This window comes from Micromesistius poutassou (assembly GCF_964030765.1).
Source record: "Micromesistius poutassou genome assembly, contig: SCAFFOLD_5382, whole genome shotgun sequence".
NCBI lineage: Eukaryota > Metazoa > Chordata > Actinopteri > Gadiformes > Gadidae > Micromesistius > Micromesistius poutassou.
In genome coordinates this window covers 1-12,500 of record NW_028178644.1, presented here as the reverse complement: position 1 = coordinate 12,500, position 12,500 = coordinate 1, and the positions used below count along the sequence as shown (strand labels likewise).

The following is a 12,500-nucleotide window of genomic DNA, read 5'->3' as shown; positions in this document are numbered from 1 at the left end:
GATGCACGTCCATATGTGAAAGCGACTATTTTTCACCTTCTTATGACAAATGTACTCATTGTAAGTCGCTTTGGATAAAACCGTCTGCTAAATGCCCTAAATGTCAATCTAAATGGAAGCGACTAACGAACAGTTCATGTACTGTAGCCTATAGGTTAAGCCTATAGGTCGCTTGCTTAGTTGGATTTTATTCCCATAGTATAAAGCAAATAGTTTTTGTTCGGTTTGTTTGGTTACAATCACAGTGGCTAGTTCATCTCCTTAATTATTATTTTGATAAATAACAAATTGCCCATAGTGTGGAATCCAAGGTTTCATAACCGTTGTGTGTACACCAATCGGTGACATCACGGACACTACGTCCATTTATAGTAACCCTAAAGCCTATATCCTGCATGGATATAGAACTGATAAGATTCCTCTAGACAGCCAGTATGTTAACTAGCATGGCCTGGGTTAAGTGGAGGCTGTATTATATATGTGGTGCATCTGATGTTTCTATCATCATCTCAAGTGACGTTTGCATGCTATGATCGTTCACAGTCTCAAATGGGAAGGATCTTTGGATAAAATAAGTAATGTAGGTTAACAGCAGGAAGCATCTGGAAGCAGGAAGCAGCACATGGTTCAGAGGGAAATCGAAACGTCTGCTGGAGTACAGAGGGAAGAGGACCGCATTATATGACACTGGGTACTAGATGACTCACCAGGATGGATCCCAAGTATGTGATACACTTCCAACAAACAGAGGACAAACTATCCTAAATATCATCCTCGTCGTCACAACCCATTTCTCTCTAAATGTTGTGGACTAATGCACTGGAAGGAACACATTGGTGCAACGCAAAGCAATCTGCCATCGTTGAGTCATCGTACAAAATTGGCCTCTTCCGCAGACAGCATGCTGAAGCTAACTGCCCCTCTGCAGACAACATGCTGAAGCTAACTGCCCCTCTGCAGCCAGTATGCTAAAGCTAAAGCTAACTTCCCAACATGCTAAAGCTGTGCATGCTAAACCCTATGCAGATAGCATGCTAAAGCTGAAGCTAACTGCCCTTTTGCAGACAACATGCTAAAGCTAACTGTCCCTCGGATACCATGTTAAAGCTAACTGCTAGTGCTGCATGCTGCAGCATGCTAACTCTAACTCTATTCTGACACTAAAGAGAGTAATCCTTCTGCTCCCCGACAAAGACATCATGCTATAGGGAGAGAGAGAGAGCAGAGGAAACAAAAGCCCCTGTAATCTACTTAGCCAGGGGCCAAGATGGAGAGAGGCAAAGGGCCCGAGGACACGCAGAGGCCTCAGGACTAGCGGCCCTTGCATGGCTAGCTGGGATATGACACCATGTATAACATCTCTTCCCCATCTCCTCTTCACTCTAACTCCTTTTTTCTTCCTGTATTTTTGCCCTCCCTCTTTTCCTTGGTCTCTCTCTCTCTGCCTCTCTACCTCTTTGGCTCAGTCTCTCTGTGTCTCTATCTCTCTGGCTCTCCCTCTTTGCCTCTTGATCTCTCTATAGCTCTGTCTCTTTCTCTCTCCACCAATTTCTATGCCTCTGCCTCTTGCGCAAATCAAATGCTCATTCTGCTTTGAGTAATCCCACCGAATTTGCAGACAATACACAATACAATGAGAATATTAATAAAAAAGCATGTACTAAATCTCTTTCTCTCTCTCTCGTTTCCCCTCACTCATTCTTTGTCCAGCGTTCCAATCCCTTGACGGGGCCCTTGTATTATTCATATGAATCTATTACACAGGTCTAGTCTGCCTTAATCTACCATGCGCCCTCTTTTGGTCCTTTTAAATCTTTCATTTCGTTATAACATAATTACTGTACCAGGGTGCAGCGGCTACGTACATGTATATATAATAATGCTACATGCTATGACCACTGCACCATATAGGGTGTCGCCTACATACAATTCAGTGTGAATATATGAGAATATGTGGCTGTGATCATGTAGGAACGGGGGGGTCATGGCAACACTTGACTTGGCGATGACTCCCACCCGTCTGCCTTAGGCTTGAGAAGAGGGAAAGGGATTATGGAGGTGGAGGCGATGGAGGGGGCAGAGGTGATGGTGAGGGATGGAGGAGGAGGTGAGGGAGGGAGATGGAGTTGGTGGAGGTGGAAAGGGTTGGAGGCGGTGGTGATGGAGACGGATGAAGGCAATGATGGAGAGAAGGAAGGAGGTGGAGGTGTGGATAAAGGTGGAGGTGGTGATTTGATGGGCTGTGAGCCATAGCCGGGGGGGGGGATGTGGTAGAGAGTGATGTGCTGCATATAATCATAGTCATCCGACCAGACGTCAAACATGGTCCACTTCGCAATTAACCGCAAACTCCTTAGTTTGACCGATGGCGAATCTCCCTCGTCCCTACTTCCGGCCTGTCGCTCTGATCGCTGGGAGACTCGACAGGCTGCGAGAATGTGACCCGGGAGCACCTTGCTCCATTAGTCTCCCAGGGGTAATGTAGTATAATTTAATTAAAGAAAGGAGGACAGTGCACTGTAGCTAAATTTAAAAGTCTTCTCCTGGCTGACCGATGCAAGATTAATTAAAGGCTGCGGAGGCGAACAGCCTGGGGGGGGTAGGCAAGGTGTAAAACACTTTCAAACACAAAGACAGCGTTTGAAACAAGAGAGCCCGTCACACTTGGTTTTTGGGTTATGTGTTTCCATGTTGTTGGTCGTTTAGTTCCTAGTTCACAGCTCTCAGAGTCTCACCTTTCCGTGTATGTTATCAGTCACATATCACCTTCCATTGTTTGTACTACTTGGTACAATATCTGCTTTGCTTCCCTGAAATTATTCAAATATCGGCCCTGCCTTGTAAGTGGGTTGAATATTGCATAGTTTGGTAGACTTTTACTTCTTTAGAATTTCAGATGTGCAATATCAGACCTCCAGGATGAATAAGCCATGTTGTTGACCACGATGGACTACCCTGGGCCCAGAGATCCCCCTTCATCTCTAGTTCTCTGAAGGACAGAGGAAACACGGGTCTACCTCTCCGATTTATTTTTCTCCATTGACTGTCCAAGGAGTCTCCCAAATGCATTCATGATCTCTCTCCCTCTCTCTACTTCTCCCTCTCTCTTACCTCTCTCTCCCTCTCTATTCTTCTCCCTCTCTCCTACCTCTCTCTGCCATACTCTTCTTCTCCCTCTCTCTCCCTCTCTTCTTCTCCCTCTCTCCTACCTCTCTCTTCTTCTCCCTCTCTCCTACCTCTCTCTCCCTCTCTCCCCCTCTCTCCCCTCCCACCTGTCGGTTGCCAAAAAGGCTTTTGAATAGATGCCCATTTCACAGTCCAACGGTAGAGCTAATGGTTTTTCCCCTGGCAGCGCAACATGACTCAATCAGAGAGAGGCTGAATGGTGCTGGGATGTGATGGGGGGGGGGGGGGGGGGGGGGGGAGACCATGCTTTTCTGAACACACACATCAACATATTTGTGTAGGACAGTTTTTTTTGGATTGAAACCACAGCAGGGCAGAGGGGCTCAGAACAGGGAGCCAATGTACACATCCTCAAGGTGAACACATGACGTGTATATGTGTGATCCTGTGAGTCTATAAATCTGATTGGTTGAGCCAGGAGTGGGCTTTTGGTAGGGATAGAATGAAATAAAACAAAGAACCAAACTAATTAAAGGAAATACAATTAAATAAAGCAGATTTAAGAGCAACAAGTTAACGCACTCATAAATGGGTCCCTTATGAAAGATGGCAACGTTGCGTGCGCATTTGAGAGCACACTGGTATTTGGTGCATTTAGAGCATGCACGATGTAGGCATTGCAGAGATAGTTGTGAAATGCCTTACCGAGTGCATCAAGCTTCCATCTTGTGATGCATCCCCTCATAAAAAACGGAGATTAGGGTGGGACCCGAGGTAGGAGGAATGCAATTGGATGACGGGTGGGAGTACCTCCTTCGTCCTGTCAATCAGCTCCAACACCAGTGTTACGATTGGTTGGAATGTGAGTGTGTGATTTAGAGGTGATGTCATTGTATTTTGAAGTAAAATATGTTGAAAGAGAAGAGTGAGAAAATGGAGGAGAAGAGAGGAGAGGAGAGGACCGGAGAGGAGAGGATGAAACTGAAACAAAGAGATGAGAGGAGAAGAGCAGAGGAGAGAACAGAAGAGAGGAGAGAGATGAGACTAAAGAGGATAGGAGATTAGCTGAAAAGAGGAACACAGAGCGGAGAGAGAGGGAGACGTACAGAGTGAAGAGAGAGAAGGAGAGGAGCAGAGAGAAGGAGAGGAGCAGAGGGGATCGGAGCGGAGGAGAACAGAGGAGCGAGGAGCAGTAGATCACAGAGAGGAGAGAGGACAGGGGAGAACAGAGAGACGTTGAAAGTTAGCAGGCTCCGTCTGACATTTAATAAAGGAGAGTGTGGTCCGGCTGCTGATTACAGCGGGGCCGGGGGCGCTGGGGAGAGCGTCTGGAGCAGCAGAGGCGGGTGGAGACGTACAGAGCAATAAAACAGGCAGCACACCCTCCCCTCTGGGACCAGCTCTGACCCTGTCTGCTGGTATGTGTGTGTGTGTGTGTGTGTGTGTTTTTTTACCTCAGCATGTGTGTGTACCCCATGATGGGTGTTTAAGTACGTGTCTCAAGATTACTTTTTGTGTGTTTGTTTTGTGTGTGTGTGTGTGTGTGTGTGTGTGCGTGTGTGTGTGCGTGTGTGTGCGTGTGTGTGTGTGTGTGTGTGTGTGTGTGTGTGTGTGTGTGTGTGTGTGTGTGTGTGTAACGCATACCTTAGGATGTGTGCGTGTGTGTGTGTGTGTGTCCGCACCTTAAGATGTGGGTGCAGTGTCCCTGGACTTGTGCATGTGTGTGTATATGTGTGTATGCCCCAGGATGAGTGTGTATCCCTGGAGGAGTGATGACTGATTGTGTGCCCGAAGATATTTGTATGCGTGTTTACGACATGTGTCTGAAGTGAGGAAATAAGATTGTACTTTATAGCTCCACAAGGGGCCCACCCAACAATAATAACCCTGTCTCCTTCCCCTCCCTCCCCCCTCCACCCTCCACCTCCACCCTCATGAATCTGCGGTGATGTGATTGAGTTGCACCCCTCTGGTCAAGATTAGTCCACTAAACAGAAGTCTGCATTACCTGCCCACGGCCAAACCAGACCATAATAATCCTTTCTCTCCCGGCCCACCGTGAAATTCTCATTAAGCCGAGGGATCAGGGTGCCCAGGGGGAGGGCTGCACGCGGTGCCAAGAATACAGCAACACGATACGCAGTGCCATACAGGCTTCCACATTCACTGTATAATGGTGCACCACAATTGGGGTGTTATCGTGATCTATTGCACTTTTGATGCCATGGGTTGAGCGTTCAAACACTTAACAATGAAATCTGGATAAGATAAAATTCAACAATGGATATGATATAATATTACTGCAGTACAGCAGTATTTTTTTTTCTGGGCTGTGTTATAATACTTGTGATATGCATCCTGGTGAACTTTGGACTGAACTTGAGGCAAACAAGCTTAACTTTGTGACAGGGAATTTTTTTCATGAATAATGGAATTAATTGATAATGTTGTGTATCTATCTATGTTCTTACTCCAACTCGAACTCCATAAAGAGCAATTGATTGATACTGTAGTATTGGTCATCAATATATGAAACAAAGAAGCATTGATCGGAGTACATCACATGTCTAGCTAGCATTGGCTAAGCATCTTAGCCCACAAGCTAGCTTGGTTTTATCTAGGCTGGCATCCCGACAATATATATCCATCTCAATAAAGAGGAATTTATTGATATTGTCGTAGGTCTATTGGTAATATTGTTATTGAGTGCTATCTTGAGTGCTTTTATATAGTTAGCCAACGGCGGCCATCTTACCGAGGCATTTGTAGGGCACCACAATGTGGGCGTGTCCCCGGCACACCTTCTTCTCCTTCTTGCACCAGTTCTCGATCCTGATTGGCTGGTTGGCCTCTACCACGTTTGTGATTTGCAGCTCTTTGTACATCTAGTGGAAGAGACAAAGAGAGGGGAGCGGGTGAGAGAGGCACTGAGAGAGATAGATGGATGTGAGAGAAATGTAGAGGTGCATGGAGAGAGGGAGGGAGGTATAGGGGTGAGAGAGAAAGAGAGACAGAGAGAGCATGCAAGAGGGACTTAGAGAGGGATGTGAGGAGATAGAGGCAGATATACACGAGAAGGGGGAGAGATAAAGGGTGGAGAAGAGGAAGAGATGGAGGATGATGGAGAGATAAGGAGAGGGCGAGATGACAGAAAGGAACAGTGAAACAATATAGTAAAGAGTGAGAGAGAGTGTGCAAGAGAGAAAGAGATATCGAGAGAGAGATGAGTGTGAGAGAGAGAGAGAGAGAGTGAGAGAGATGGTAGGTGATAGGGGAATAGTACAGGAAGAGAGACGAAGGAAAGAAACAGAGGAAGGGCAGAAGAGAGGAAGAGAGAGTGATAATAGAGGGCTGAGTGGGCCTGTTTGATCATGGCTTGGAGGTTTCTAGATGGCATCTGTTATGCTGTGAAAGAGCACCTCATCTTACCCACGCTGCTCAAATACCATCCAAATGTCATCAGGAAGAATCCTTTGAACCTTACCTAACTGTACATTCAACCATAGTGAGTTTCTTCTGCTCAAAAAACATTGTTTATTCAAAACCCCATTTCTTTACTCTTTTTTTTATTTGGCCTTTTTTTTTTATTAAACTCTAAAATAATTGTATTCAAAGAGAAATTTACTGATTGATTTTTTTCAGATTGAACAGGGGATCAAACCCAGTACCTTTTAGCTGGGATTCAAACACCTGGCCCCTCACGTGTCTCCACAGATTAACAGATAAACAGGCCACTAAACTGCATGCTTGGCGGTCCCATAGACCTTACTCCCCTGGCGGCCATATTGGCTCGCCATATTAGTTGGGCGGGGAAACCTTCTAGAATCTTTGGGGGAAACCAAACTGAATCACAATGCATTCTCAACGCAGGGGAAAACTGAACTCAAAAGAATGCACAGTTGTCATGGTTTCCAAAGATTATCTAGAAGGTTTCCCCACCAAAATGACCAATATGGCCATCAGGTGAACAATTAGCAGTGAACCACCCGGCGACCAACAGCTGCTATTTCGTGCTTGTGTGTCTGTGTGTGTGCGTCACATGGACTGACCTCCTGGCAGTACTGCAGCACGCCCTCCTTGGTGCCCACGCAGCTCTGGGTCCCGGAGGGGTCAGACTCCCAGCGGCCCGTCTGGATGTTGACGTGCATGTTGAGCTTCCCGCAGAACATGGCTACCTGGGGCTCGGCCACCGCAAATCCTGTCCCCGCATTGGCCGCCAGTGCCTGGAGGGAGAGGAGGAAGGGGGGGGAAGACGTTATGAAAATGTTCGGGCGATGTCAACGTTTATTATTCCATGCCACTACTTAATTTGAATTGAGAGAGAGGCATTGAGAGACCACCATAATGAAACAGGGAGAGAGACAGAGATTCCATTTCAGAGATGAAATGGAGAGGGAACGATAGAGAAATAGAGAAGTCTGGGTTTTAGACAGATATTTATTTAGTGAGGTTTTCTGTTTTGTTTATTATTTTATCCATAATTACATTTGATTAATTATGTCATTATATGTGATTCAATTTCACCATCATCTCTCACAATAAATAATCCCACCCACTTCTGATGAAGGGAAGAGAGAGAGAGACATGGGGGGAGATAAAGAGAAAGAGGGACAGAAATATGCAGAGAGAGAAAGTGTGTTTAACACATTTAATCAGTACTGTGAATCGAGGTGTCTTGGGAGTTTGGGAAGTCTCAACCTCAAAGGAATCACCCCCATCTATCATTGTCATTTATATAATCATCATGTTACGTTAAATTAGACAAGATAAATAGACCCTGACAAGGCACATCAGATTTTCGATGAACACAAAATAAATAATAAATAAAATGATCCATCTCACTCAACTTCCTGTCCACCGGACAGATAATAAACCCTCCACTTCCTGTTGTGTTTATAGCAGGAAGCAGGTACGCCCTATCCTGGATATCGTTCACAGGACACCCGTTTCCATGGTAATGGGGGAAACAACCGAATGCCAGCAAAGTTCATGTTGACCGGTTCCTAGAGGGTTTCTCTTGGAGGCTTGATAATCTGTTAAGGTCAACCCTCTCTCGGGAGTGTCTGACGTCACAGAAAGGAGCTCCGACAGTCCAACTCTATGTACCAGCTCACCTTGACACCATTTATCTGAGGCTGTGTGTGCCTTGCCACGTTAAAACAAATGACGAAGAAAAAAAACATGGGTTGGGCCGGGAACAATGCTGCTGAAACCAGGAAATGGGGGGGTAATGTGTATGGGCCAATGTGGTTCAGACCTCAGGCTGATAAAGACTGGTGAAATCAGAGATGCGTCGATACAGATACTGATATCATACACTGCTCTGAGGCAGAATACAGACTTTTGTGTCAGAGAATATCCGCCAGATACAAAAACAAAATACCATTACTCATAATAAACAACATACTAGCTATGAGGTGATAAGAGGCGATCAACCTTTTATCAAAAGTAAGATAACAAGCCAAAAAGATAATGTATTAGATAAGTGATCTGTTTTTGACATGGTGACACAGTTACGATTTCAGTTATATCAGTGATAAAAGTCCCATGGGAGTCAAAAGGCTAAGAGACGCAAAGTCCCCGACTGAAAATTCCACCTCCTCCGCCTCCCCTAAAATACCTACTCCTCCTCACCGTAAAAAAAACACCTTGACATCCTCCCATCCTTGAAGACCTCCTCCTCCCCACCATAAAAACCACCTCCTCCTCATGCTGTTCCTCCCCACCTTAAAGATCACCTCCACCTCCTCCTCTTTCGCCCCACCTTAAAGACCACCATCTCCTCCTCCTCCCAAGTTGTTGGGGCAGAGGGTAGAAAGTTCACAGGAGTGCTAATAGCATTGCCTTAAACCTGAAGTCACATGGTACACCTTGCTACAGCAGAAAAGCTGCTTTGCTAGCGGCTGGACCATTGGGCCTTATTCACCTAGTTCACCTGGTTCTAAAGTATAGCTAGGGGGGAGGGGGGGCTGAATGCAGAATCCCACGTTCAGTTCCCCCCACGCAGCTAGTGTTTAGAGCCAAGATGGAACCAAGATGTCCGCTATAGATTAATAAGGCCAGGAGGGGGCAGTAGAGGGTGCACAGTCAGGAGCCCTAACAGATCACAGTCCTCAACAAAGAAGCTCTGTCTGAAATAGACAGGCCAGACACTCAGTGAAACACACAATAACAAATTAACAGGGAAAGAGGGAGAAACAGAGACAGAGAGAAGGAGTGGAGATAGAAAGAAATAGAGAAGGAAAGAGCAAGGGAGAGAGGGAGACAGAAGGAGGGGAGGAGAGAGTGAGATAGCTCCCTAAGGACAAACACAGCGATAGCTGAGTACATCGAAACACATAGTGGAACCATGTGACACATTTCAACAGAATACCTGGGCCATTACTGAGCAACAAAACAGAGTTGTTTTTATTGGATGTTGTTGTGAACGCATTCCGACCTTGGCTGACAAGGAGGACCATGGTTAGTTCTGGGTGGGAAAATGAACGGATAACCATCCGACCCGACGCAGGTAACTAGACAGATACTAGAGGTGACTTTGTGCTGGCTGCCATGGCTACGCGCACCGTAGGTAATATAACTGTAAGACGGTGTTATGAAATAGTGTTGCGGCGGAGTGAGACGGCAGTTAGGCGTGCAGAAGGGTGGTTGTATTTTCCCGCCGCTGGGGGAGAAACATAGAGCGGGTGGGAGAGGGGGGCGGCCATTTAATACCAAACCACACTCAGTTTCAAACTGTCACACCGGAGAAACACTAGAGAGGCACACACACATACTCGAATACACACACACACACACACACACACACACAAAATGTGCCCTTTATTTGTTCTAGCCCTGGTTTATTGGCCTTCTTTGTGCTCCATAGAAACCTTCCTATAAACCATGTTTAGACTCAGCAGTACGTCTGGAGACAGAATAACAGGCTAGAGGCACCGCACACATACACACACACAGACACACACACACACGCACGCACGCACGCACGCACGCACGCACGCACGCACACACACACACACACACACACACACACACACACACACACACACACACACATAGACGTTCCTATAAACTATGTTAAAACCCAGCATGTCTAAGGAGAGACGCACAATACCACGCAAGTATACCGGAGTTATTTGGAAAGTACACACACACACACACACACACACAAACACACACACACACACACACCTCCTCCATGGCGGTCAAACAGAAATAGCTCATGGCCAGTCTTCCTGGCGGCCAGTCTAAACGTGGTGGACTTAAACACACACACACACACACACACACACACACACACACACACACACACACACACACACACACACACACACACACACACACACACACACACAGGCCAGCTAAAGGCAGGTCGGCTGCAATATGACGGTAACACCCTGTGTGAGTGTGAGTTTGTGTGTGTGTGTATGTGTATGTGTATGTGTGACAGAAACAAACAGTGGATATCTCAAGACCCAAAGGCTTTTATAGTCTGAGTGTTCCTCCAAAACAAACGCAAGATATACCACTAATTATCAGACTAAAACATGTAGAAAACATGTACAATAATAACAATACTGGAAATTAGCTTGTAGCTACCCGGGGGCTTGACGACGCAATTGCTGTTTACCAGGTGTGATAAAAATCTGCCATGACGACCATGCTCATACTATGTTCTGATTGGCTAACGTATAAGTAGATCTGTATAATGGACTGTCTGATAAATTACTGAATGTAATGGAATAATAAACAGATTACGAAAAAAGGTGATAAACAGCTTATAAAGAGATGATGAACGGTTGATAAACAGCCCACATCTCAGCTGAAGGACATTCTGTACGTCAGGCTTTGATCTGCTGCTGACGAGAGTCTAGACTGCTTCACACTTGGTTTCCAGAAGGCGCAGGTGAGACCCGCGTGTTTGAACAGTAGATCGGTCACAACCTGTGATTTTCCCAGAATGCTTTGGTGTCCGCGTGACCCGGTAAAGGGATGCCAGGCGTAGTTAAGCTGTCTAATCTGCTCTCTCACACTCTGGTGGCTTAATGCCTGAAGGGGATGGGATTCACCGGCGACACACACACGCACACACACACACACACACACACACACACACACCCACACATACATGAATGCATAGAATGGCCATCAAACACACACACGCATACACACACACACACACACACACACAGACACATACCCATGTGGATACACACGAAGAGAGCAAAAAACTGAAACAGAGGGACAGATGCACATTGCCCACACAAAACACTTATCCACCTGTTGCACTGATGTGTATGCGTGTGTGTGTTTGTGTGTGTGCCTGAGCGTGTTACTGTGAGTGACTGTGTGTGTCAGCTGTTGTTGCAACAGGAAGTAAATCCCAGTCTCTTGAGCTACTACTCCTCTCAGCACTCTTGTAGCTAACTATAGGCACATGCGCACGCACACACACACGCACTCACGCACACACACACACACACACACATGCGCGCGCGCACATACACACACACACACGCGCATCACAAAAGGGGCCGTTAAAAACAAACAGGATAATAAAAGGAATAAAGGTGTCGTGTTGATAAATACAACAAAAGGGAATGCCCCCCCGCCCTTACCCTCCTTTACTTTACTGGAATGTAAATGAGAATGACCACCAACTGAAACGGCCCTTTGTCTTCTCCCTGGTGTGTTCCACCAAACATTCTGGAACCGGTCGCTCCAACAAAACCCCCTCTGGCATGGACACAGACCGTCTGACCGGCTCCGACCGGATTACGACACGGGTCAACAGAACCTCAGTGTCCAGGTCTGCCATGGCAGGGGACCACTTCCTCCTACCCATGCATTTTTCTTTGTTTTATTAGTATTCCTTATCTCCATATTTTTTTACTACACTTGGTGTTTCCTCATTTCCACTTCCTGTGTGATTTTGCTGTTTGTGTTGAGCAAACAATGACGCCATGTAAGACCACAACGCAAGGGTTTCTCTCCAATCGGTAGGAAACAATGACAGGAGAAACAGGAAGTGAGGAACAGGACGTTTAAGAGGTCAAACATGGTGCACCATGCCAGCTAGTACCGATGTTACGATACCAGGGATTATTATATCAACAAATTATAACCTAAATTCCCCATACCAGTTTATATAACCCAACTGATTTGGATTTAAAGGTTTGGGTGACTCATCCAAAGACAACCTATTTAGTGAGTGATGGTATTTTGTGAATGGTGGCAATTTTTCCTGTGAAGGCATTGACGTTTTCTTGCATCTTTCTCTACCTGTAGCTGTAATCGACCAGGGCTGTACTCTCTCCAGTAGCCCCAAACATCTCCGACCAAGCCTTCTATTGAAACATCCATGTTGTGTGGAT

The 12,500-nt window shown here is 46.1% G+C and overlaps 1 protein-coding gene across 1 annotated transcript in view; it reads right to left on the bottom strand.

Moving 5' to 3' along the window:
- Positions 1-7,349, bottom strand: part of LOC311373514 (amyloid beta precursor like protein 2-like) — a gene marked incomplete at both ends in the record, with an annotated part of 10,518 nt that extends 3,169 nt beyond the window's left edge. The window contains 2 exons of the mRNA XM_084490266.1: positions 5,882-6,011; positions 7,176-7,349. Of these exons, the coding sequence (XP_084346392.1) occupies positions 5,882-6,011; positions 7,176-7,349 (304 nt within the window). The remainder of the gene's footprint in view (positions 1-5,881; positions 6,012-7,175) is intronic.
- Between the last annotated feature and the right edge of the window lie 5,151 nt (positions 7,350-12,500).